Source organism: Apis mellifera, linkage group LG11 (assembly GCF_003254395.2).
Source record: "Apis mellifera strain DH4 linkage group LG11, Amel_HAv3.1, whole genome shotgun sequence".
NCBI lineage: Eukaryota > Metazoa > Arthropoda > Insecta > Hymenoptera > Apidae > Apis > Apis mellifera.
Genome location: NC_037648.1, coordinates 10,461,692 through 10,486,809, shown reverse-complemented (window position 1 = coordinate 10,486,809; position 25,118 = coordinate 10,461,692). Strand labels below are relative to the sequence as shown.

The window sequence follows — 25,118 nt, the reverse complement described above, 5'->3', positions numbered from 1 at the left end:
GATTAGGTCGCGATTCGATCGATATTGTGGAAAACAGGATGTAGCCAACAGGGTGTTGTTCGGTCTGGTTTTGTAGTTACGCTAGAAAATCAGATGGAACCAGACTCGTGTCGTCTCTGAATATGCATATATAGTGCTCATGTAAATGACGTTTGCGTGACACGTGAATACATGTATTGATAACAAACGTGGCTTCGAAAACTGATCGACTCGGAGTCGTGGAAAATTACACGTGGAAAGGGCAATATTTCGTCGATCAACAAAAAGCCTGCTCTTTAACTTTTCTTCGTTAGACGAATATAAATGAAGTATATATATTCTTTTCTTTAATTTGTTTTTATCGAATAAAAAAAAAAAGATTCAATGAAAAAAAGAAGGGACAAAGAATATGTGGAAAGAATGAAAAATATCGGAGAATTTTGTCTGGAAATTAATTCGAACGATCGAGGATGTTCAAAGTATTTGGATTGTAATTAACGAGAGGATGGATTTCCAAGGGTTAGGAATTGCACGGGAGATACGAGATTCCACTTATCCGACGATTTGCCAACATCCGATCCGTACAGTCAATTTATACGTGTTCGGCCACGATTTGAATCCCTCGAGGGACGTCTGACGCGGTTGTCGCTTGAAACGCATTAATGTTTGCCAACCGTCATTCCGGAGGATGGATGTACACGTTTGTTTAGATATGTGTGTTTATACGCGCGTTTCAATCGGGAATGCGTTTCTCGATTGCAATCTTCGATGATGATTTCTTTTTGTTCGTTCATTGAATAAAATTGGAGGAGGGGATAAACAGTTTTTAAACGTAAAAGAATTTTTTAGTATTGAGAAATTGGGAAAATAATTGGTGAAATGGTGATAATAATGGAAAAGTGTATGATTTTTTTATTAAATATATATAATAAAGAATCTCGATACGAATAAATGATTAGATAAGAAATCGAGGATGACAAGAGGAACAAATGACGAAGATATGAAAGTTAAACAGAGTTTCGGTAAAACAGAGTTTATTTGATTATTTAATTGATCGGACAAGTGGAGTCGATATCCTATACCATCGTTTGAACTTTGATTTCTTCCAATTTTATCTACACACGAAAACTTTTATTTTTATCCAAATCCAGATCGACTATTTAAATATATTTTTCGAAAAAAAAAAATAAAGAAAATAGAGAAATTTAAAATTAATTTGCAAACAGCACAGAGAAAGAAGAGAGTAAAATTTTGTCAAGATTTATCAACATCGTTTTTTTCCTACTATTCTTATTTTTATTATCTTTTGATGCAGCAAGTTCCAATGTTGTTATGCGAAATGGTGACGGGATAATTAATTACCGCACGCTCTCTCTTCGTTCCTTGCACCAACGACTTGTGATGACAAAATTGGAACACATATGGCATGCAAGTGTTAATATAAAACATTATACAACATTCAACGGAAGCAGAATAGTTCTTTCCATCAATTTGCTCACTCTGCGATAATTTTTCTTACGAATTTTTTTTTTTTTTTTACAGCTGGAAATTATCGTTCCGCAAAAATTAATTATATTCGATTTAATTAAATCGTTTCTCGTTTTATCAGAATATATAATATCTATAATTCAAAATTTGTTCGAAGACAAAGTACCAATATTATATTCTCGTTTCACGATCGATGAAATAAATTTATATTTTAATAAACGGTGAATGAGTAAATGAATTATTTCATAACCGCAAATTGAAGCGAATCTTTCAACGATAATTTAAGCAGAAAGCGATCGCCGTTCATTAAGAATCTTCCTTTTCTCGCTTTTGTTTCTTGAATACGAGTACACTTAAACATTTCCAGTTTATTCCACCGCGTAAAGGCCGTAGAACAGAGTTTCTTAATTCGTCTGGAGTGTTATTTTGGAACGAAAGGAGAGTGAAATATAAAAAGATTAAATAAATAAGTCGGATCGAGTGAGATTGTACAATATTAGAATTATTTTGAAAGGATTGAATATCCATTTATTTTATTAACGGATTTTGTTTGATAAATCTGATCGAATCGCATTGAAATTGAATACGAAGAAAAGAAAAATGATTATAGAAAAGGAAATTTAAATTACCAAGTAATCAAATTTCGCTTCGAAAATTTAATTCATTAACAAAAGCAGCCGATTCTGCTTGCAACTATTGCAACATGTAAATTACATATTCGAGCTACGATAAATTTCAAATGTCTGGCAAATTGAATTGGACGAGAAATAGTTCTGGATGAAGCCGTGAATACCGTCAGAAATTATAGTTTCACGAATTGTCGTGTCCTTTTTCCATAAATTCGAAATGGAAAAGCGATTGGAACACGACGCGAGAACGTTTGAAACTTGCTTGAATTGAATTTTCCCGATCGATCGTTTCGAAAGTTTCGTGTCTCCGTGTACAGGAACGCGGTCTTGAGAATCCTCGAAACTGCTTCGAGACCACGATGACCACAGTGGAGAAGCTTTTGTTATAGATCTGAATTAGACACGCGGTGAAATTTGACTTTAAACTTTTTTAAAAGTTTGTTTTTTTTTCCAGACTTGTCAACCGAAGTATTTTCAAGAAAATGTTTGATTATAACTTTTTTTCTCACACGAAAAATTGTTAAGAGAGAAAATTATTTTCAGGAGAAAGTATGTGATACTTGTTTATTTTTCTCGCGAAAAGTGTTTCATTATTGTGAATGAATGACGTTTTTAATGAGTTGTAGAATTTCTAAAATAAAAGGAAAGCTTGGTACGAAGGTTAATTTCTTTCAACAACAATTGTAACTGAATTTCAAAGAAATTATGGCCTCACAAATGTTCAATCGTACGTTGAATATTAAAAAGATATCCGGAATAAAGAACGAGGGATGAAAATTATCAAAAGATTTGTCAGTTATATTAAATATCGATGTTCTGCAAAACCACCCCATTGAATTCGGGGGGTTGCTCACTTTAGAAAGAGATCAAGATCTCGTTAAGAATTCTTAAAGTATTATATATTGATTTTCAGTTACAGTACCTGTCGATTTTGTTGCCGATTTTGTTTCTTTTCCTTTAATCTTTCCGTTTTATTTTTCTTTCTAGTCTCGATTCTTTGCACGCACGCCTCACATTCACCGGATATTTAAGTGACCTGCTACAACATTGCAAACGGTAAATTATTTTTCTTTTACTTTATTTATTAACTTTTCTCTGTAGAATTAATTTAACGTTGCTCGTTTTAATTCTTCCACTGTGAACAAAGTGAAAATTCTCCTCTATCCTATTTACTATTTTCTTTCTTTTCCCAATTAAAACACTAATTTTCTCATTGAGCGCATTTCTCTAACACTTTTTTAATAAAATTATTTTTCACGTAGTAATTTCAAATATTTTTATTAACATCACACACAAGAAATGTAATGTTTATTATCTCCATTAAAATAATTCAAAAATATCCCAAATTTTTGAAAGAGTTAAGATCCGTATATTTCTATCAAGATAATTAACAGAAAAAAAAAGAATCGAGCATTTTGATTACAACACGCATAGATATCGACGTGATTTCTCTGCGGAATCGAGCTCAGCCGCGTTACAGTAAAACGTTACTTATTGTTTCCTGTCCCGTCGTTCGAATGGACGCAATAACTCGCCTTCCAATGAAGTTATTACAAGCTTCTGTATCAATTGAAACGATCTCTATTCATAAATCGTAGACGCTCCCGCGTTGGGAATCTATTTCAATTTTCCAACAATTTTCCAAAGATCTAATTATTCTCCAAAGAGATGGTAATTCTTAATAAAATATTCCCAGATATGCTTTGGTCCTTGTTTCAGGGATCAGATAAAGAATAATAGAGGCGAAATTCGTTCTATCGTTGTCAATTCGAGTTAACGAATGTTTATCGCGCATCTTTTTAATTAAACCTCGACAATAAATTTTGTTCTTTATTAACATCGATCGAGAAACTGGAGATTAGAAAATTTAATTTACTTTCGAAGATCTTTGATTTTTTTTTCTTTTTGATTTTGATCTAGATTTTATTATTCGATGCTTTTATTTTATCACGTGTGTTATTAAGATCGAATGTGAAATTTCTATCAAGAATTATTTCTCTATAATTTGTATGATTTCTGAAAATCATAGTTGTTTCTCCTCTCTTTATTTTTCAGATCAATTTACCGATATAGCTTACCAATATACAGCCACCAGAATCAAACGCTACATATTAAAAATCGTTAATACGTCAACCCTTCTATTGTATCAACCTTTCTATTGTGTTTCAAATCTATATTCGACCCAATTTTATTTTTAGAACAATATACAACTTCTTGCATTCGTTTCATTACCGAAATCATATTTTTAAAAACGTGTTTATATATTTTTTTTAAATTTTTATATTTGCAAGAACGAAAATGAAAGGGCACACAAGTATAATTTGAACGAAAATGAGAAAAAAAAATAATTCATCAGCAAATTTTGAACGATTTGTTAACTTGTGACAATAACTCGTGATATGGAAGGGTTAATGTCCCATTTTCTCGCTGTAATTTATTTCGCGTTGTTTTCAATTCACATTGTTCTCAATCTTGGACAGATATTTCAAATCTTTGTAAAATTTGTTACAGATGCCCGCGAACGCGACAGCAGGCAGCACACTTCCGGACGAGGAAATCCATCGAATAATAATGGAGAGGGAGCAAGAATGTTTGCAGCTGGAAGCAATGAATTCAACCCCGCCACCAGGTACGATTCGAATATGTTCTTCACGTGTATAAATCTAACGAGAATCCTTGAAATTGTTGCATAAGTGGGCGAATATATAGCCAAAACAACGAGATAATTAAATATTATGGTGAAATAGGATAAATCACAATTTTTAAAATATAGGTAAAGTGACGTGAATGCGTTCATCGTGAAATTTATTGGAAAAGATTTATGAAAACTTGATAAATCTGATTTTAAATATATTTTTGCTTTTCTTTTTCTTCTTCGAAGATAATTTTTAATCGGTTTTTAGGTGAAATAAAAGGACGTAATATTTTAATGATATTTTAAGATGCTTATTAAAATATATGGATATGAAGAATTTGACGAAACTAGTTTCAAAATTTTTTTGCAATTTAATTTATTAATTAAATATATTTGAACGTTGACGATGGTGATTAATAATGGTAATATAATAATCGAATTCAAAAATTTCATATTATTTTGAAGACCGTTATAATGAAAGCTATTGATAAGTGGTTGAACGATTTCACGAGTGGACAGATCTGTCGATAATAATTTAATTAATAATGGTATCCAATGAAATGAATATTTATTGAATTGTAAATAATTTTCTATATAACCTTAAATTTAGGAATTTAATTTTTTCCCAATTGAAAAGTAATCTGAAAATTTTACAAATATTTCTGTGAAATCGAAAGAAAAAGAACAAATCTCAAATAAATATAATTTCAACGTTCACGATCAAAAAGTTAAAAAAGCACAAGAATTAAATTAATCAAAATTCCAATCAATATATATTTATAAAATATTTGAATATTTTAATATTACTATATATACACACATACATACATAATATAATTACTATTTATATAAATAAATGTATTTATTAATTAGATAAGTGTAAAAAAGTGAATATGCACGATATTACGAAAATTTGTATGCACATAAAACGATACACATTCATACACAATGTACACATTCTTAGATATACGTATTTAAAAAAGGATTCAGTTCGTCTTCTTCGACTCTTCTTCTTTGGATTGATTTTTTTTGAAAAGACAAGATTTATGTCCGAATACAAAGTTCTTCGCTTTTCGTATCAAGAGAATGACGAGATACAGAACTGTCACCACACACAGAAGCATGAATCCATAAACGTCCAAAAGATTCTGTTGGAACACGTTGAGATGTACGGCCGATGACTGCAGGATGTATCCGTGTCTAGCCACGTATTCTACCCAATAAACAGCGGTGTCAAGGGCCGTCATGGGTCTGTCCTTGAATAATTCTGACAATTTTTGCATGTTCGATCTGGAAATTAATCAAGAAAATATTAAAAGATCACGTGGAAATAAAAAATCGAAATAGAAAGATAATTTTAAACGATAAGTGTTTGTTCGTTGTTTTTTTTTTGTTTTTTTATTCAGAAGATAAGATAAACAAATATTAAAGATAAACAGTTTTGTCAAAGTATTTATCTTAACGATAAGATGTGATTACAGAAAGCAAAGATTCTCAAAATATTCAAAATTCATCCTCTTATTTTCAATTCTAAATAATAATGATCTCTTGATTAATTGAGTTGAAAATTGTTTAATGAAGTTTAAAATTAAAAAATTAATAAACGTATTGCAATATGACAAAATACAGCCAGAGATAATTGTATTAAAGAACGATAAAATAATAATAAGAAAGCAAGAAGGAGAACGAAGCACAGGAGAACAAAAAATACATATTATGCAAAATAGGAAAATGTGTATCATTAAGAGGAAAGTGAAAAAATCGAAATAAGTGTCTTTAGCCATTTATAACAGAAAATATAAAGTTGGAACATCTTGTAATTCTTAATTAATATCAAGAAAATTAGATTGCCAATGTATTTCTTTTCTATAATTATTATATATCTTCTATATATAAATATATAGAGAAATATACTTACTTGTATTTTTCATCGTACAGAACACTTTTAATTGCATTGTACAAGTTCTCTTCCGTGACATTCTTGAACGAGCCAAGATTCACTGCTACATTTTTCCTAGCCACATTTTGAAGATTCAAGTTTTGATCGCCGAAAAGTGGGATTCCAATCAATGGGATTCCGAAGTAGATCGCTTCTTGCGTCCCCATCAGCCCTCCATGCGTGATGAACGCTTTCAGATTTTTGTGTTCTGAAATTTAAAAGAGAATTAAAATCAGAATCTCGTATTCTTCCAATTATTCAAATTATTGTGCGATATTTAAACTTTTTTCAACAAAAAAAGAGATAATAACATTTAATGGATGCTTTTCGAAAGACATTTCAAAGAAGACATTTTAGAAGACTCGTTGATTGAGAAAATTATTTAACTACGTACTCAAAACGGATACTTGAGGGAACCAAGGTTGTATCATCACGTTGTTTGGCAGTCCAGGAAGTAGATCTTCTTTTTTCGCCACTTTCATCATTACTCGAACAGGCGCGATCCTCTTGAAAACTTTGTAGAACGTTTCCACGAGGGATTTAGGGAATGTCTCGATCCTCACCATCGAGCCGAACGTGAAATACACGCAACCGTGCGTACTTTCGTCCAACCATTTTTGCATTTCCTATTGGCACAATAAGAACGGAATTATTTTTAATTTAAAATCAGTGTGAAGAATTTTTCTCATAGGATAGGAAAAAAAAAATATCACGACGAAGCGATTACGTATAGTCGCGTGTTCAAAGTGCACTAAGCTTTTCTACAACTTCGAATCGCATTACGGTAATTGCACGTTGCATCATAATCTCGGTCGATCATCTTAATAGCGCTTCAAGCTTATTATTTTTTTCGACAAGCTCTACTCTATCGTTGTACCCTATTCTTCCTCCAAGTTCCTTCGATAAAAACTTCAAGTTACAAAATTATAAGCCTAATATTATAATTACAGTATCTTTCAAAATTTCTTTTTAAAGATTTTTCACAATATTTTTCGGAACAAACTTTTTTTTCTTTAAGTTTTGTCAAATTCTTTCGTCAAATCAAATCCTTTGCAGATATTTAAAAACTTAAAATTCTTTCATATATAATTTTTTTAATGGCTCATTATTATTTTCCTTAAATTCGTTTCATCATCCAAAAAAGAACTATTTCTATTTCTTTTCTTCTTCTTCTTCATTGAACAAACAACAATAGAGAAATATTAAAAATATTTGAGCGAAGATAATCACCGGTGTCAAAGGATCTCCGTCCTCTTTGAGGTGTAATCCTCCGACCTCGATGATACCAGTGTGCTTAGTGGTGACACCTGTTACACTGTGATGAGAGTTGACAAGGATGAGCGCAAGATTTTTGTACAATTCAGGTATCTCCACGTCCAGATCCATATATCGTTTCACGTAACTGTTTTGCTTGTTTACATAATAGTCGGTCTGCAGCATGATCAGGTTGGTTATGAAGGTATTCTGCAATCTCTCCCAGAAAGTCATCCGTTCAGTGAACGAAGTTAATAGACCGGGCGTGATGGCTAAATTTATCGGATTTCCCGCTCTGTGACTAAACCAGTCTATGAAACTGGAGGTGATCATACCGATCACGGGTACTTTTAGATAAGTGCCGAATGCCAAATAGCATGGTGACATGAATAACTGAAAGAAACAGAAGGAATAATAAATTATTCAGGGGAATCAGTCTTTTATTATTAATCGAGATTTCTTCATTGGTCGATGATTGATTAATTAGATTAAGGATGGATTGGAAACTTTTCAAGATAAAAGAAATTTCGAGTTATTTGCTCCATTTTTTTTTTTTTTTTTTTTAGAAATAAGATAAATATAAAGAAACAAGTTTTAACAAGAAATTTTGTATTAAATATAATTGTTTGTAATATGTTGCAATTATAATGATATGCAATTATAATATAAAGAAAAACGTTAAATTAACAAGGAGTTTGCATATTGCTCTCAATTATTTCTTCAAAAATGAATTTTTTAAAAGAAGATGAATAATTCAATTTTCAATTTCGTAAATATTTATTCATGTATGATAAGATATAGAAATATAGAAGAATACAATGAATTGTTATTAATAATGTAAACAATGTTTTCATCGATGTGTTAAAGTTTAAGCATTCCACTGTTGCGTTTTATTCTTTCCAATTATGTTAATTAAAACACTGATGATTCATAAGAGAGATAATACGAATAAGATTGAACATTTTCTACATATTACGTAGATAATATTATATACGTATATGTAAGTTGAATTATTTCAATGGTATACAATTTGATAGTGAAAATTTATAATTAAAATTTATAAGTAGAAATTAGAAATTAAATTAAAATAAAAAAAAGAATACAAAATTTCTTTTTTAAACATTAGACGAGGTTTTTTAATAACTCGAAACGAAAATATTTTCAAAGAAAAATATTGTTTGGAATCTCAAGAATCTTCTGTTCAATCATGTCTTTAAGACGATAATGAATAAATTATGATTTTGAATAAGTTTTAAATAAGCAAGTATACGACATAAGAATAGCTCACGAGCTTCGAATGAAAGAAATCCATTGTTTCTGTGACAAACTTATTTTTGACAATACTCCTATCCCTCCTGTCAAAAATATCTTTTAACGTTTAAAGAAAAAGACGAAGCGAAAATTCATTTAACAAATAAATTGTTTTAGACAGAAATAAAATTATGTGGTAAAATTATGCAATCCTTACCTCTGTCGCGACGAGATCGTACGGTTCCTTGGGAGGATTTTTTATCAGTTTTTGAATGTGAGGATGTTTCATTAGATCGCACAATCGATCACCGGCTATATAGCTCATCTTTTCCAAATTCACATTACCAAAGTGTGTTACATTGTCCGCGGTGATACTATTCACCGCGATTTCTAACGATCCCTCCAACGAATATTGATTGTAATTCTTTGGCGGATTTTTCATGGGGAAATGGGTGTAAATGTCCACGTGATGGCCTCGCTCCGCCAATTTTATCATCAACCGTTCCTCCATTATCCAGTGGCTCTTTCCGGTTATTGGAAATAGGGCAAGAATTCGCAAACCGTCGCACCAACCGCACGCTAATATCGCCAGACAAATGGATAATAGCAATCTCATTGTGACGACGTTTCTTTTCCTTCTCTTCTTCTCTTCTTCTCAATCAATCTCTTCTTCTATGATTCTGAGAATCTTACAAGAATCGAGCAGTAATTCTTCTTCGATCACTTCTTCGATGATCACGAGAATCTAATTTTTATATAAATTTTAATTTTGATGTACAATTAAATTTATATTTGTATTTATATATGAATTCTTCACTTAGAATCGTTCAAAGATCGAGATCATTGATCGATTTGGAAAAATTTGTTATCGGATCACTTGTTGATCCATGATTGATTCGATGGTGAATGAGAGTTGACGCTTCGAAAATCGAGATGTCATTGCTACTGTTTGTTAATCGTGAACGCCAAGATGGGAGTTGAAGCGTTAAAGTGGGGTAATGATGACGTTTCATTCTTCGTTGAATAAAGAAAAACAAGATATATTTGTTACAAAATTCTTTGAATTTTTTTTCTCACGATGTCTGCACGAGATCAGATAATAATCGATGATGACTAGTGACTTTCAACGTAAAATTATATTTAATTTATTTTTCAAGAGGCGATTGCTCGTCAAAAATCATTAATAATAGATAGAAATATGATTTTACAAATAAATCGAACGAAACGAAAAATATTCGTCGAGAATGTCACGACAAATTAAAATTGAAATTTACATATTTACATACATAGATACATTTTAGCGTTAGAATCTTTAAATATTGGTGATGTAATATCTTGTTAATCTTGTTAATTTGGCGTACAAATGCCACTGTTACGAGTAACATGGATTCTATCACAAAACTTTATCAACATTTTTTTTTTTTTAATTCATTATTGGAAATAATATGTCTGTATAAAATTTTAAAGAAAACGATTCTTTGATTACACGATTGATTTATTAAAAAGTCTTATTAACGAATTAATAATAACGAATAAATAATAATAATAATACACGTTTATTGCAAAAAAAAATATCGTAACTATATGTAAATTATATATAATCGTTTATGTCAACAGATTTTTTTTAAGATTTAAAACAGAAATAATACCGGGATTAAAAATTTTGTCTTGAATTGATAATACGATACGATAAAAAAATGTCCTGTTTTAATTAGAAAATTAGAATCATTTTTTTTAATCACTCACAACAAAGTCAAATAAATAAAACTTTCACGAATACACGAAGACACTTTCTCCAAATGAATTTTCAATATCGGAGAATACAAACGATAACACAACTTATGTTTGATCACATTTGTTTTTGAAACAAATTACGTTGAATTAAAGTCGGAGCTCTCTCTTTCCTGTGCTCTCGAAAGCCAGAGACAGACTGATGCGTTGGATCACGTGAAATCTATTTGTAAAATGACGCGATAATAGATGTGTTCTAGATTCAAAATTATATATCTTGTTATTATTATTATTATTATTAAGATTGAGCTAGTATGGTATACAATATTAATTGTATTTATCGATTTTAAATATTGATGATAATAATAACAACATTACGGTATCATAGAACATATACAAATCGATCTTTTAATATTTATGTCTGTAAATACGATGAGTGAAATGAATACATAAGAAAAAATATCTTTTTAACTTAATAAAATTTGATCATCGTACACTTTGATGCATATATACGTATATCGATAATGTTCAAAAAACAGAGATAATAAATGAAAAAAAGAAAGATTTTTAATAATGCAAAAACGTGAATTAATTTAAATTTAAAGATAAAAAAAAATACGAGTTAAAATATAAAAATTCGAGAAAGAAATGAATTTTTGAGCAGATATATAATGATTGAATAAATAAAAATAATCTTCAAAAGTGAAGATTAAATTTTGTGACGAAATAGAATTATTTTTAAAATAATGACAAATATATATATTGTGGAAATTTTTTTAATTTTGAAAGACGAAATGTGAATGTGAAAAAAGCGAATAGTTTTATGTAAGATAATTTTCAAGAACAGAAGAAATTCGAGACTTCGGACTCTTACAAACCGGTTTCTTTCGTGTCGAAATTTAAAACTCAGGTATATCAATTTATGGATTAATATATCACATCACATTCTTTTCTTTATTACTTTAGCCAATCTCTAGTCTTTTCTTAAATCTTTTATATTTTAAAAACGATTACTATATATTTTTTTCTCCTTTTTCTTCTCTGTTCTGTCTTCATTTTTTCTCTCTTATTTAATTCTTATTTAATTCTCATTTAATTGTCGTTTATTAATTCTCTTATCTAATCATTTCTAACATTTTTGAAACTAAATGAAAATAAATTTTAAAATGAATTTATCAGAAAATATCCGATATAAGAAATATCGATTCTTTTATATTTTTTTTCTTTTGAATTTGATTTAAGAGATCACGACAAATTTATATATATTAAATTCTGATAAATTGAATAATGATAAAAAAATCATTAATTTTTTATTTGAATTCTTCACGTATCTTCATCGAGAAATTAATTTGTAGTCTTAGTGAGCATTTTTACATACATAGATAAATATTATGTTATGTAATTCGTTCAATTTATCCACGAAAATTTTAATTAATCAAAAAAACAAGTAAATAAAAAATTTTAGCATTTTTCCACTCCCATTCAAAAGAATCATACCATTTCTGATTCAAAGATTTCTCCATCGATGGATTAACAAAATTACATATTGACATAAAAAAAAAAAATAGAATTTTAAAAATCATTCGATTCGATGATTCAAAAATTAAATTCCACTCACCGTTACAATATTTCAAATCAAAATCATAAAACGAAGGAATCGAGTTCAATTTTCTTAAATCCATTCATTCCAAAGATTTCCTCCTTATCTTTCCATTTCATTCCCCGAATTTTCGAATGTCTCGAAATCGCCTCTTTGTTTTTCCCCTCCCTCCTTCCAATTCCACACACGAAACGGTGTCGATGTTTCTGCTCGATCGGCCAGGAATTTTGCTGGAAAAATAGCGTCACAAATCAGTGAGTTTTTCCCGCGACCCATATATATATATCCGAGGCATCCATCCATCGACCCGATCGATGGATCCACACGTCTTCGAAATCACGCGATTCGCGAAACCTCGATCTAAACGCGATCTGCGGTTTCACGGTTCGGAATTTATGGCTGCAACTGGTTCTAACTGGATCTTCTCCTCGTTGTCTCCTACGTTATTTGACTCACGAGCAGGCCTCGCTTTTTACGAGAGGAGAAAGAAGAGTGTAGAGAGTGACTGGTGACCCGAATATTATTCTCTCTCTCTTGGAACAAGAGAGATTAAAATCAATATTCGATATATAGATTAAGAAGAATTATTGATCAATTTGATAAATCAGATGACTGGATTATGGATTGAAAGATAATTAGAATTGTGTTATACATTGGGATGAAATTGGATATGTTGAATTATTTTGTTATTTAATTTATAATTGGAATTTTAAATTGTTTGTAATAATTAATTATTGGCTTTTTGCGCAATGGATTATTCGAGCGAACAGAAAAACGAATTGATTTATTAATTGGATCGTGATTGCAATAATTTATATTTTAATTACATCATTTAATTTTAGTTTATGTTTAATTAATCACGAAATATAAAGAAAAATAATTATATGATAGAATTTCATTTCTTGTATTCGTTAAATATTACTTTTTCTATATTGATCGAATCCATGTTTGACGAATAAAATCGATGAATTTTTTATCATGGATAAGATAAATGAAGAGTTCAAGTATAAATTCCTATCAATTACTAAATTATATTTATATGAATTAATCGAATATTTATGATTATCATTTAGTAATAAATAACAATTAAATAAATTAAATAATATATATATATATATATAATGGAGCATACATTTTTAATTAATTTTGTAACGTAATTCATATTGCAGATTTTCAGAATTTATAACTCATATTTACTGGATTATAATCGTTGTGTTAATTTAATTTAATTTAATTTTTTAATAGAAAATAAACGAAAGATAATGATAAAAATATCAGTCTTTACAAATATCAGAATATTAAATATATAAGCATAGAAATAACATATTAACTCTTAAACTTTTAAGCTAATATTAAATTTCGAAATGAATATTGATAGTACAGAAATTTAAAAAATTTGAAATATTATTAATTCTTAAATTCTAATTTTAAAAATCATTGATGAAAATTGTTGATATTTTATATTTCTACAACTTATCGAATTGTATATTCATGTCTTTGTCTTTTTATTTTATTATTTTTTTTTTCAGCATCAACAAAATATATAACATCTTTTTTTCTTTTTTCTATCTATAATTATAATATATCTAATAATGGTGAACATGTATATATATTATCTCTTTTATTACGAATTATTATCTTAGCTAAAAGATTTAAGAAAATTTTTTATATTTTTTTTTTGGATTCTTATGAGATTATAAATAAGATTATAAATATATATTATAAATAAATTAGAAAAGATAAAGATAATAAAAATGTTTGAACTAATTTTCTGATATTAATACTATGATTACAATAATTCTTTAATAATAATTCCTTTAGATATATTATCAATTATTAAATATTTAAAAAAATTAATTGAATTATGCGATATTTCTCCAATAATATGATTGTTACAAATATATACACACATACATATTATAAATACAACTCACATTTCCATTATTGATAACAGAAATATGTTATCAATCGAAAATAAGTTTTAGTAAACGTATTTAATTGACATTAGATATTAATGTTATGATATGATTAATAACTTATGATATGAATAATAACTTATGAATATAACATGTAGTGTTATAAATGTAATAAAATGTAATAAAATTAATAGTAATAAATAATTTATAATATTCAATATTAATGTGATAATTGGATGATAATTGGAAAATTCTAATTTTAATTTCAATGAAGATATTTGAGAAATTCAATGAAAATTTTCAAATAATAAAATATATACACGTGATATTTTATTGTGTGCTTTAATTTTTATTGGTTCAATCTGGTATGCAAGCTGTAAATTTTAATGGATGGAAGTGTAGTGAATAACAACACGTATTATAAAATTGTATATTTTCAAAGTTAAATCGTTGCTGTTGATTTTTCATAAAATCATATGAAAAGTCAAAACATGTTTGACAGGGACAAAAATCAATCGTATATTTCAATTAGATGTGAAAAAATTTTAAATTTTAAATTATAGAATAAAATATTCTCCAAATATTATTAAATTATGATATATATATTTTAATTTTTCAGAAAATAATTCAGTAAAAATTACAATACATTTTATAAGATTGTAGATAATTTGTTTTATTAATTTTTCCTTATTTTAAGCATCATTTGCATAATAATTGCAAATGCATAATACACAAAAATATATATCTACTACTTAATCTTAAAACTATTATATTAAAGCTATCAAAGTATTCTATTATTTTCGATTTTTTAATCGAGTGTCACGAATTAAAAATTATTTTAATTAACCATTATGCCACTATTTTTAATTTTAATAAATCTTAACAATAAAATATTCGTCTAGTTAAATTTAAAAATCTTTCTTCGAAGGGACGCAAGAAGAGTCATAAGTCGAATAATAAAAATTATAAATTATAAAAAACAAAAACAAGCAAATTTCAATAATTTAATAATTCTAAGTATCTTAAGATATTTTTTTCTTTTGTGGCACGACGAAACTAGAATTCACTAAACGATGATATACGAATTGTAATCCTAACGCCAGAAGATAAAGTACTACTAACGTTACTATCAACAGGAATCCGCAAACGTCTAATAATTCCAATTGCCACCACGTTAGATCCATTGCGGGTGATCTGAGTACAGTTGATCCATATTTGATAATATATTCGATCCAATAAATTGCAGTATCCGCGGAACTCATCGGTCGATCTAAAAACTTCTTCGAAAGTTCTTTTATCGCTTTTCTGAAAGACAAACACGCGTTGAGATAATAATATTTCACAATTCACGATTGTGAATAATAAACTCAAACTTATTTTTCACGTTGCATAATATCTTATCTTTCGTATTAAAGAATAAAAATGTTATTCCATAGTTTTGTGAATCTTTTTATGATTTTTCTGATGATTGATGACTTTATCATTCATGATAATTTATTTACCAAGTATATTTTAATTATAATTTTTTTAATTTGTATGTTGTAAAAAGATAACGATGAGATAAATATTTGACAAAGTTTTGAAATATTCTTTAAATGAAATTCAAATGATGTAATTTGAGCGAGGATGATCACAGCATTACAAGCGAAGATTCTTTTATTAATTGATATAACTTCTATAAATATAAAAAGGAGAAAAATATCCTCCAAAAATTATGAAACGAGTGATTTTTATATGAAAAAAATGTAAAAAAATATTTTAACATGGAACATATATAGTGAACGTATATAGTGAAAATCAATTAATAAACTTCGGTCGAAAATAACTTAAAAAAAAAAAAAAATAAAAAAGACATACGTACTTGTATTTAGGATTATTTAAAATTTCATTCAAGGCGTGATCCATTTCTTCTTGAGTTAGACTAACAATTTTTAATTTTACTGCAATGTTCAATCGGACGTAGTTATCGATATTTATAAATTGATCAGCAAACAAAGGCATACCGATCATTGGGACTTCGTAATGAATAGCTTCTTGGCTTCCCATAAGACCTCCATGGGTGATGAATGCTTTTATATTCGGATGCTCTGGAAAAATACAATTCCATTTTACTTCATTAATTGTTAGAAATTACTGAAATCGAACATTTTGAAAATTAAAATTATTATATCATTGCTGCAAAAAGTTGCATTAAACTTAAAAAGCAATTGTTCACTTAATTGTTCACAGACTTATGAAGAACTTACTGAAAACTTTCACTTGCGGTATCCACGGTAAAATGTACACGTTTTCCGGCAAACCGGGCGGAAGTTTGTCCGAATTTGCTATTTTCATCAGCACGCGAACGGGCGCTATTTTCCTCATTGAATTGTAAAAGATTCGAAGGGTTTCGATCGGGAATGACTCGATCATCACCATCGAACCGAACGAGAAATAGATAAATCCCTGCTCGCTCTCGTTCATCCATTTTTCCAGACTCTATAATCAATTTTTTTAAACATTTTCTCGTATCGTCTATCATTTTATGTAAAAGAAAAAAAAGAAGAAATTAATCCAAACTCGTAAAAAGAAATCTTTTTACGACACGTAACAAGACAAAGCGTCGTGTCACTCTCTGTCACGGAGAAACAGAGAAACGGATAGAGAAGGAGAAAAAGATACTTACAGGCGGTAATAATACTGTCTCGTCATCGTGTACGTGCAATCCTCCGACTTCGATGAGCGCCGGATTCAAATTCTTGATACCGTTCGTCGATATATGCGAATTCACCAAGATTATCGACATATTCCTCTCCAAATCTCTGATATCCGGCGCGTCCGGTTTAACGTATTTCCTCATAATCTCCGTCTGGGGAACCGTCACCCTGTTGAACGCCCATATCGAGTAAAGATTGTCCAAAAAATTGTACATCCTTTGCCAGAAATTCATATTCTGGGAATAGAAAAGTAAATTGTGCGGCGCGTATGCAAGATTGTGGGGGCAAGCGATGTAATCGTAGGACCATGGGTACAGCACAGAGCTGCTCACTCCTATCATCGGCACCTTCAGGATGTCGGCTATTATACCGAAACAGTGTGCACCGAATACCTGAAACGAGAACGAAATTTTCGAGACACCGTTCATTCCATTTGCGTCTCTAAATTTCTCTACAGAGAGAGAGAAGAGAAAATGAAAGTAATAGATAGTTTATATAATAAATAAGAGAGAGAGAAAAAAAGGAATTGTACGATTTATGATAAAATTGTATTCATGGAAAATATATCAAAACAAATCAAAAGTTGCTGTGCATAATTAATTTTGCGTTGGATGAAGAGAGATGGTGATGTGAAGTAACAATTGTTTGTGATAAACAAATCTTCTCGTCGCATCTTTGCACACCACATCTTTTGAATCAATAACACTGTTTTATCGTTTCAAAAATAAGGAATATTCGTATTCTCATTCAGGTATTACAGCATCGTTATTTTTTCCCGATTCGTAAGAAAGAATTACACATTCTTTAGCAACAGTCACGAATAGTCGACTCATTGTATTTTTTCTCTCTCTCTCTCTTTCCCTCATCTTTTATAATTTTCATACCTCCAAGATGATCGCATCGTAAGGCGGGTCTTTAGGCGGATTGTGTATTAATTCCTGCACCTTCGGATGTTTCAAAAATTCGCAAATCATATTTCCTGCCATATGTCCCACGACGAATGGAGCTGATACAAGGAACGAGTTTTGTATCTCGTGGAAAGTTAAATTGTTTATCCACGACGAAGATACGGGGAGAGCAATGAGATCTGTATAATTCGGATACGGTTTCTTCAAGGGGAACGTGGAGATCACGTCAACTTGATGCCCCTTTTTGGCCAGAATCTTCATCAATCGTTCGAACATCATGAAATGGCTCTTTCCGTTGAAAGGAAACACTCCCAATATCCGGTATCCGTAACATGCCGACAGTATCGCGCAAAGAAATACTATCGATGATAATTTCATAGTCACTTTGATTTAATTTGGTAATTTATTTTAAAAAATTATTATTATTATTATTATTATTATTATTGACGAAATAAATTATTTCATTTATCCATTTATATATCTATTTTAAATTTTAATTTTAAATCGACAATATATAGTTCAGAATAACACACATCTGTTCGAATTTCGAGTTATGAACACATGTGTATTGTTATTTTTTTTTTTCACAGAAATTCGCGAGTTTTCTTTAAGAAAAGAAAAAAAAAAGATCTATTTATTGTCAACAAATATATATCATCACAGCTTCTTCCACTCGATATCCAATTTAATTTTTCTAGAAATGAAGAATCAAATAAGCGTGAGAAAAGTGTTAAGATGTTTCATGTACACTGTAACAAAGTTTTAAACTGAATTGGAATCACTATCATAATGAGATGGCCATGTTCGAAGACGATTATGAGAGAAGATTTATGTTTAAAGAAATGTTTGAGATTACTTGACTTCTTATATTATATTTCAAGCATGAATTTCAAAAATATTTCATAATGTTAACAGATGTATGGCTGATAGCCTTTACTGATAACCTTTATCCAAATTTCAAAAATATTTGAACATTTAAATCGAATAATTAAAATTTAACTAATGATTTCATTATAATAGCTTTCCAATTAACAAGAGATATTGCACGAAAGTTACGAGGCAAGATATTTCGCAAATTTGAATATCGCAAATTTGAATTCATAGATCTAAGAATTAATACCGATTCTCGATCTTGGTAAATAAACACAAAAGGCCCTTGTTCATATTAACGATATTTTGTGCAATGTTTCTATGATTTAAAAACGATAAATTGAAATTGATAAATTTTTGATGAATATTACTAAACAGAATTGAAACACTCGTTACACTTCGTGATGATATTAAAAGAAAAATTTGAAAATATCGTGGATATTTTTCTATACGAACGCTACGTATACGAACCGTCGAATAATCTATTCGGATTGAATAGTTGTGAGGAACTATGAAAGACACGAAATATTTCAATTTTGTCAACGTCAGGTCAATTAGTGGCAAATTATACATTCATTATCATGCATTTATTGCACTTTCCAGTAAATTGGATGACTAGTATGAAATGTAATTTTATAAGTATACATTATTTCGATAATATATAATATAATAACGTGGAATAATGGAAAAATATTTAAAGTTTAAAAGTTTCAAAAAAGTTTAGAAAAAAAAAAAAAAAAAGAAAAATACTTGAATTTAAGAAACCAAATGATCAAATTTCTTTGCACACTTGAGAGAATTGATTGAATTGGAAATGAAAATAATATAAGGAATTTAATTTAATGTTAAAATATATTTCCATTTTTATTCATATTTCTTTTTAATTATTTATGTATGTACGTATACGAAGTAAATAGCAAAACGAAAGAAAAAACTAATACTTTAAATTATCATATAATAATATTTCCTTATATCGTAATATATTATTATTATAATTATATCACACTCTATTTTTTATTATTTTTTTTTTATTATTTATGTTTTATTGAATAGATAAATTTCTATTATTACAGCTCATTTATATTTTGTTGTTAATAAAATTCGATGAAACTATCGAAAACTTTCAAAAATTCTTCCTAGTTTTCTACCATTCATTCATCGATATATATTTGAAATAATAATTTTATTTTATTTAATAATTTTAATAAATAGGAAACAATTATTTGTCACCTTTTATATATATATATATATATTACTCCTATTATTTATATTACTATAATTATAATATATAATAACGTATAATTATAATTATAAATTATAATATATAATTATATAATTATAATCATAATATCAATTTCATTTATATTTTTCATAATTTCTCTCAATTCGTTTTCCTTTTCGTTTGAATTCCTATATTAAACAGATATCCAAACAAAATTTTCAAAAGTGTCACGAGGAGACAGATCGTTAGAACGAAACACGCGATCAAGAAGACGAAAACATCGATCAGATACAATTTCCACCAGGGTAGATCGACCGCGTGCGATCTCAAACTTTGCGGCCCATTTCTTATCACGTACTCGATCCAATAAATGGCGGTGTCTATCGCGCTCATTGGCCGATCTTTGAACATTTTTGATATCTTCTTTGCGGATTCTCTGAAAGAGAGAAAAAAAAATTGATAATTACATAATACGAACATTATACGATTATAATAATACGTTTGCTAGCATTATCAGAATTTTAGAAAAATCTTGCTTTTACGTGTTGTCATGACATGTATCACTGATAATACATAATTTGTACAATTGTACTGAACTGAAAATTTATTTTTAATATTATTATCGTTTGAACAATTGTAGATAGAATAATCTAGATAAAGTGTTATTATTATTTAACAATAATAATAAATATGTTTTTTATCAAAATATTCACTTGACTTATATTCTTTTATTTTTTTATTTTTTTGTAAAGGAATTGTAATAATTTAATATTTCCTTTCAGAAAAATGAATCTTTTATTACAATATAATATTTTAAATATATATCATATTTATTGTGTTATATATTATATGATATATAATATATATATATATATATATATATATATATATATATATATAATTAGTTTTAGTATATTAACTTTTTTCAATGAAATAAAGTAGTAAATTATCTCACAAAAAGATATTATTGTCTCGAGAAAATTAAATTAAAAATTAGATAACAAATACTAGAGATAAATCATTATGCAAGATCATCATAATAAATTACAATTACGTGATAAGTATAATCTGTTGAAGAATTAATCTTTTTTTTTGAAAAAATTGTAAATAAGAATGAAATTACTAAATGCAATACTATGATTCAGCACATTATTCAATAGTTATTACGATAATCGAATATCCGAACATTACAATATTTACATACAACAATGACTTTTTAATTTTCTATAGAATGTGTAAATTATTTGGAATATTTTACCTGTATTTAGGATCGTGTAAAACAGCATCTAAAGCGGTATTTACGATATCCTCGTTGATGTTGTCGATATCTAATGCAACAGCCATATTCTTCTGGGCCAGGGCATAGATGTTCTTTTTTTGATCGGAGAATACAGGTATTCCTATCATGGGGACTCCATAATAAATGGCTTCCTGAGTTCCTCCAAAGCCTCCATGCGTTATGAATACTCGCGTATTTTTATGTCCTGTGAGAAATAAGATCTTTTAATCCAATATGATCCATAAATTACGCGCTACTCTCTGTAACTTTCTTTGGATCTTGGTTGGTTTTACGATTCTTCTTATATTAAAAAAAAAAAAAATTTCCTTTGAAACTTTTATTATGCTTCTCGTTAACTTCTTTTAATTATTCTTGAGGATATTCGTTTAAAAATAAAAATAGCAAAACTCTGAATTAATAAATAATTTTATATACTTTTACGTTTTTTTTTTTTTTTCTAAAAAAATACAAATATATGTGATTTACTTAAAACAGCAATCTGAGGGATCCAAGAGAGGGTCATCGCGTTACTGGGTAGACCAGGGGGTAACTTGGTCGAATTGGCGCATCTTATCAACACTTTTATTGGTGATATTTTCGCGAACGATTGGTAAAAGATTGATATCATTTCTTTTGACATCTCTTCGATTGCCAATATTGAGCCCATTGAGAAATACACCAATCCATGATTCGCTGAATCCAACCATTCTTTCAATTCCTATAAAACGAGAAACTATTCCTTATCGTTTCCCTTTTACCAGAGAGATAATGGAATGATTAATGGTTTAGAAGAAAAAAAAATTGATAAAATTTCAAAGAAAAATTATAAAAGTACTTTGAGCAATACTTGAAAAAAAAATGAGATCTTTCTATCCGAGGAAAAATTCACATGGAATAAGAGTTTCGAAATTGGTCGAAAGAAATGATGATTAGAAAAAAGTAAAAAACTTTCCAAAATCTTTTACCGGATTTACTTTCTGATCGGATTCAACTATGTGTATTCCACCGACTTCTACGATAGCTGGCGTGACCGCTCTGATCCCATGATAACTGTGATGCGAGTTCACTATAGCCAGGCTCACGTTTCTTTCCAACTCTCTGATATCTGGTAAATTCGGTAAATCTAGATATTTTCTCATTAAATCGGTCTGATCGCTCGTGTAATAGTAAAATTTTTGCTCCTCCTTGTAATTAACGATGAAATTCCACAGGCGATCGAGGAACGTATCCACCACGGGATAATCGTTATAGTGTCCCGAAAAGAAGCCATAATTGAACGGACTTCCCATAAAATTATCGATATAGGGCATTTCCAGAAACGATACTGCGATAGCCACTGGCGCGTTCAACAAATGGCCAAATCCCAAATAACACGGTGAGGCAAAATACTGAGAAAGAAAAAGTATACGATATATGCTATAATTGCCCGGAAATTTAAAATTATAACATGGAAGTCTTAATTAAAAAGAAATGTTGAGTTAATTTCTGAATTAATTAAAATTAATTTTACTAATATACATATTTTTTTATATTTTTTCTCCGTTGAAAAACAATTTTCTATTTAAAAAAAAAAATTATCACGTTAAATAATCACGTTCTAATTAAATATCTAATTAAATATACAATAGTTAAAAAATTATGCAACAATGCTTGGACAATGGATTCTATGTTATTCGTATCTTATATCGATTCTTTTTTTTTTTTTTTTTTTCTACAAAAATTAATGACATTTTTCACGTTAATTTATATCTTCATTACGAATGTACGAATGATAAAAAATAAATTATATAAATTTTATTTTGAAATAACGAACAAAGTGAGTCACTCGTCACTAACATTGTTATCGATGCATTATCAATTTTTGAGGCAATTATAAAATGTTTTATGTTTACTTAATTAAATTGAATAATAAAATATAATATAACGATATCTATACAGATAGAAAAAAAAAATGGAAAGATAAAGATTCATTTTAATCGTGCATAAATTGTGATAAATAAATAAATTTTCAAAATGAATTTCTATAATTCGGAATTAATAAATTGCATTAAAGTTAAATGATATTTAAACATTAATACATATTAAATGTATATTAAAGTATTTATAGAATATATTAATACATGTTAAAACATTTTCACAACATGTTTCGCAATATTATATGAAACATTATGACCTTTAATCATATTTATAAAATATAAATATTTATATATAATTTTTTATAGAAAATCTTATTTTTAGAATTTTGCAATTTTCTAAGTGAAAATTAATAATATTATTTTTAATATAATTACATATATTAATCTAATTAATTATATCGATTAAATAAATTAAAATTTATTAATTTAATAAATTCGTTTTAATAATCTTAAATATTTGATATTAAAAAACAACTTTTTTATAAACATAGATAAATAAAACAGAAATAATAATTTATCGGAAATAATAACGCAAATAATAAGATCATATTTCATTTCATATCATATTTTATAGAAATATATTTGAAATATTGAAAAATTTTTTTTGAAAAAATAATAATTAATTAGAAAAAAAAATTCCTGTTTATATTTAGAATGATTATTTGTCTCTATTATTAATTTTAAATTGTAATTAATTATAATCAATAATTTACCTCTGTAATTATGAGATCGTAAGGTGGATCGTTGGGTGGGTTTTTAATGAATTTTTGCATCTTTTCGTTGCCCATTAAGTGGCAATAAGAACTGCCAAAATCTGTAGTCAAATAATACACGAGTGATCGGTCTAATATCTTGGCAAAATCAATGGTGAAACTGCTCACTATTGCTTTTCTCGTTCCACTTAAATCAATAATATCCGTGTAATTAGGAATCGGTTTCTTCGTTGGAAAATGACTGATCATGTCGATTTGATGTCCTTTACTGGCTAATCCCTTGCACAGGGCCTCGAACACTATAAAATGGCTTTTTCCGTTGTACGGGAAGAGGCACAGAATTCTATAGGCATCGTTAATATGTGTGGAAAGAGCCAACGTTAGGAAAAACAATAATACTTTCTGAGATTTCATTTTTTTATTTTCACACCTGAAAAAAAATTATTCGATCGATTATTTAAAAGTTATTTGAAAAACACGTTCAACTTTTAAGCTTGATTATTAATTTTGATCTCATTCAGTAGTCTTCTTCTTTTTATACGTTGAAAATTAAATTTTTCGAAACTTTAAAAATTGTTTGAAAATTCGAAAAAAATTTAGAATCGAAGATGCATATTTCAATCAAATTGCATGATTTTTTACTTGTAAATTCATATCATTTTACATGCAGATAGAAATAAAAAAATACACGCTCAACTTATTTACACAACTCTATATAACTTACACAACACTCTTTTATTCTTATAAATTTTCTTTATGATTAAATTTTATTAAATTAGACGCACGTTAAATCCGTTAATTGATTTTAGATTTTATTAAACGACGTTTAATTAGATTTCATGGTATATTTTAAACACTTTAAAGTTTATTATTATTATTATATATTAAATATAGAATAAAATATATTTTATTAAAATATATTTTTTATCACTTCTTTTATCGATACGATAACGCGTAAATACTTTTCCCGATATTTTCAATGCAATTTTAAAAAATCAATTTAAAAAGGAAAATTTTTCCATTTTCATATTTTACAAGTAAATATTAAGAGTATAACTGTAGAATAATTCTTGTTTCTTCATCACTTGACTT

The 25,118-nt window shown here is 28.2% G+C and overlaps 4 protein-coding genes across 14 annotated transcripts in view; 1 reads left to right on the top strand and 3 right to left on the bottom strand.

Moving 5' to 3' along the window:
- LOC412591 (calcitonin gene-related peptide type 1 receptor) overlaps nucleotides 1–25,118 on the top strand; it is a 100,086-nt gene that overhangs the window by 35,529 nt on the left and 39,439 nt on the right. For 3 of the 7 annotated variants that reach the window (XM_016914958.2, XM_016914959.2, XM_016914960.2), the window contains 2 exons: nucleotides 3,084–3,152; nucleotides 4,608–4,725. The exons of 1 other annotated variant lie outside the window; for it this stretch is intronic. In XM_016914958.2, the coding sequence (XP_016770447.1) occupies nucleotides 4,608–4,725 (118 nt within the window). In that variant the 5' untranslated portion in view covers nucleotides 3,084–3,152. The remainder of the gene's footprint in view (nucleotides 1–3,083; nucleotides 3,153–4,607; nucleotides 4,726–25,118) is intronic. 3 more of the 7 variants (XM_006564403.3, XM_016914956.2, XM_016914957.2) reach the window with 1 other exon arrangement.
- Nucleotides 5,575–12,859, bottom strand: LOC409203 (UDP-glucuronosyltransferase 2A3). Of its 2 annotated transcripts, none has more exons than XM_006564397.3 (6): nucleotides 12,525–12,859; nucleotides 9,393–9,920; nucleotides 7,901–8,317; nucleotides 7,065–7,296; nucleotides 6,650–6,878; nucleotides 5,575–6,021 (listed from the first exon to the last, which is right to left on the bottom strand). In XM_006564397.3, the coding sequence occupies exons 2-6, from the start codon at nucleotides 9,789–9,791 to the stop codon at nucleotides 5,718–5,720; spliced, it is 1,581 nt and encodes a 526-aa protein (XP_006564460.2). In that variant the 5' UTR covers nucleotides 9,792–9,920; nucleotides 12,525–12,859; the 3' UTR covers nucleotides 5,575–5,717. The 2 variants fall into 2 exon arrangements, with proteins under 2 accessions (XP_006564460.2, XP_392727.4); XM_392727.7 differs by lacking the exon at nucleotides 12,525–12,859 and adding an exon at nucleotides 10,922–11,102.
- On the bottom strand, nucleotides 15,414–19,553 carry LOC107965199 (UDP-glucuronosyltransferase 1-1). Of its 4 annotated transcripts, none has more exons than XM_016914955.2 (6): nucleotides 18,003–19,553; nucleotides 17,088–17,510; nucleotides 16,669–16,900; nucleotides 16,426–16,509; nucleotides 16,284–16,362; nucleotides 15,414–15,727 (listed from the first exon to the last, which is right to left on the bottom strand). In XM_016914955.2, exons 1-6 carry the CDS (start codon nucleotides 18,402–18,404, stop codon nucleotides 15,445–15,447), a joined length of 1,503 nt encoding a protein of 500 aa, XP_016770444.2. In that variant the 5' UTR covers nucleotides 18,405–19,553; the 3' UTR covers nucleotides 15,414–15,444. The 4 variants fall into 4 exon arrangements, with proteins under 4 accessions (XP_016770444.2, XP_016770442.2, XP_026299637.1 ...); XM_016914953.2 differs by having other exon boundaries at nucleotides 16,284–16,509; nucleotides 18,003–18,720; nucleotides 19,147–19,551; XM_026443852.1 differs by having other exon boundaries at nucleotides 16,284–16,509; nucleotides 18,003–18,720; nucleotides 19,273–19,551.
- On the bottom strand, nucleotides 20,262–24,906 carry LOC727593 (UDP-glucuronosyltransferase 2C1). The gene is made up of 6 exons (XM_016914951.2): nucleotides 24,751–24,906; nucleotides 24,027–24,456; nucleotides 22,363–22,785; nucleotides 21,884–22,115; nucleotides 21,377–21,602; nucleotides 20,262–20,554 (listed from the first exon to the last, which is right to left on the bottom strand). Exons 2-6 carry the CDS (start codon nucleotides 24,438–24,440, stop codon nucleotides 20,278–20,280), a joined length of 1,572 nt encoding a protein of 523 aa, XP_016770440.2. The 5' UTR covers nucleotides 24,441–24,456; nucleotides 24,751–24,906; the 3' UTR covers nucleotides 20,262–20,277.

Excerpts from the sequence above, each read along its gene's own strand:
- LOC409203 (XM_006564397.3), bottom strand. The coding sequence starts at position 9,791 with ATGAGATTGCTATTATCCATTTGTCTGGCGATATTAGCGTGCGGTTGG. Across the intron at positions 7,297-7,900 it reads ACGGAGATCCTTTGACACCG|GAAATGCAAAAATGGTTGGA; the intron begins GTGATTATCTTC and ends TTGTGCCAATAG. Across the intron at positions 6,879-7,064 it reads CCCTCAAGTATCCGTTTTGA|AACACAAAAATCTGAAAGCG; the intron begins GTACGTAGTTAA and ends TTTAAATTTCAG.
- LOC107965199 (XM_016914953.2), bottom strand. The coding sequence starts at position 18,404 with ATGAAATTATCATCGATAGTATTTCTTTGCGCGATACTGTCGGCATGT. Across the intron at positions 16,901-17,087 it reads AGACAGTATTATTACCGCCT|AGTCTGGAAAAATGGATGAA; the intron begins GTAAGTATCTTT and ends AATTGATTATAG. Across the intron at positions 15,728-16,283 it reads TTAAATAATCCTAAATACAA|AAAAGCGATAAAAGAACTTT; the intron begins GTACGTATGTCT and ends TTTGTCTTTCAG.
- LOC727593 (XM_016914951.2), bottom strand. The coding sequence starts at position 24,440 with ATGAAATCTCAGAAAGTATTATTGTTTTTCCTAACGTTGGCTCTTTCC. Across the intron at positions 22,786-24,026 it reads ACGATCTCATAATTACAGAG|TATTTTGCCTCACCGTGTTA; the intron begins GTAAATTATTGA and ends TTTCTTTCTCAG. Across the intron at positions 20,555-21,376 it reads TTACACGATCCTAAATACAG|AGAATCCGCAAAGAAGATAT; the intron begins GTAAAATATTCC and ends TCTCTCTTTCAG.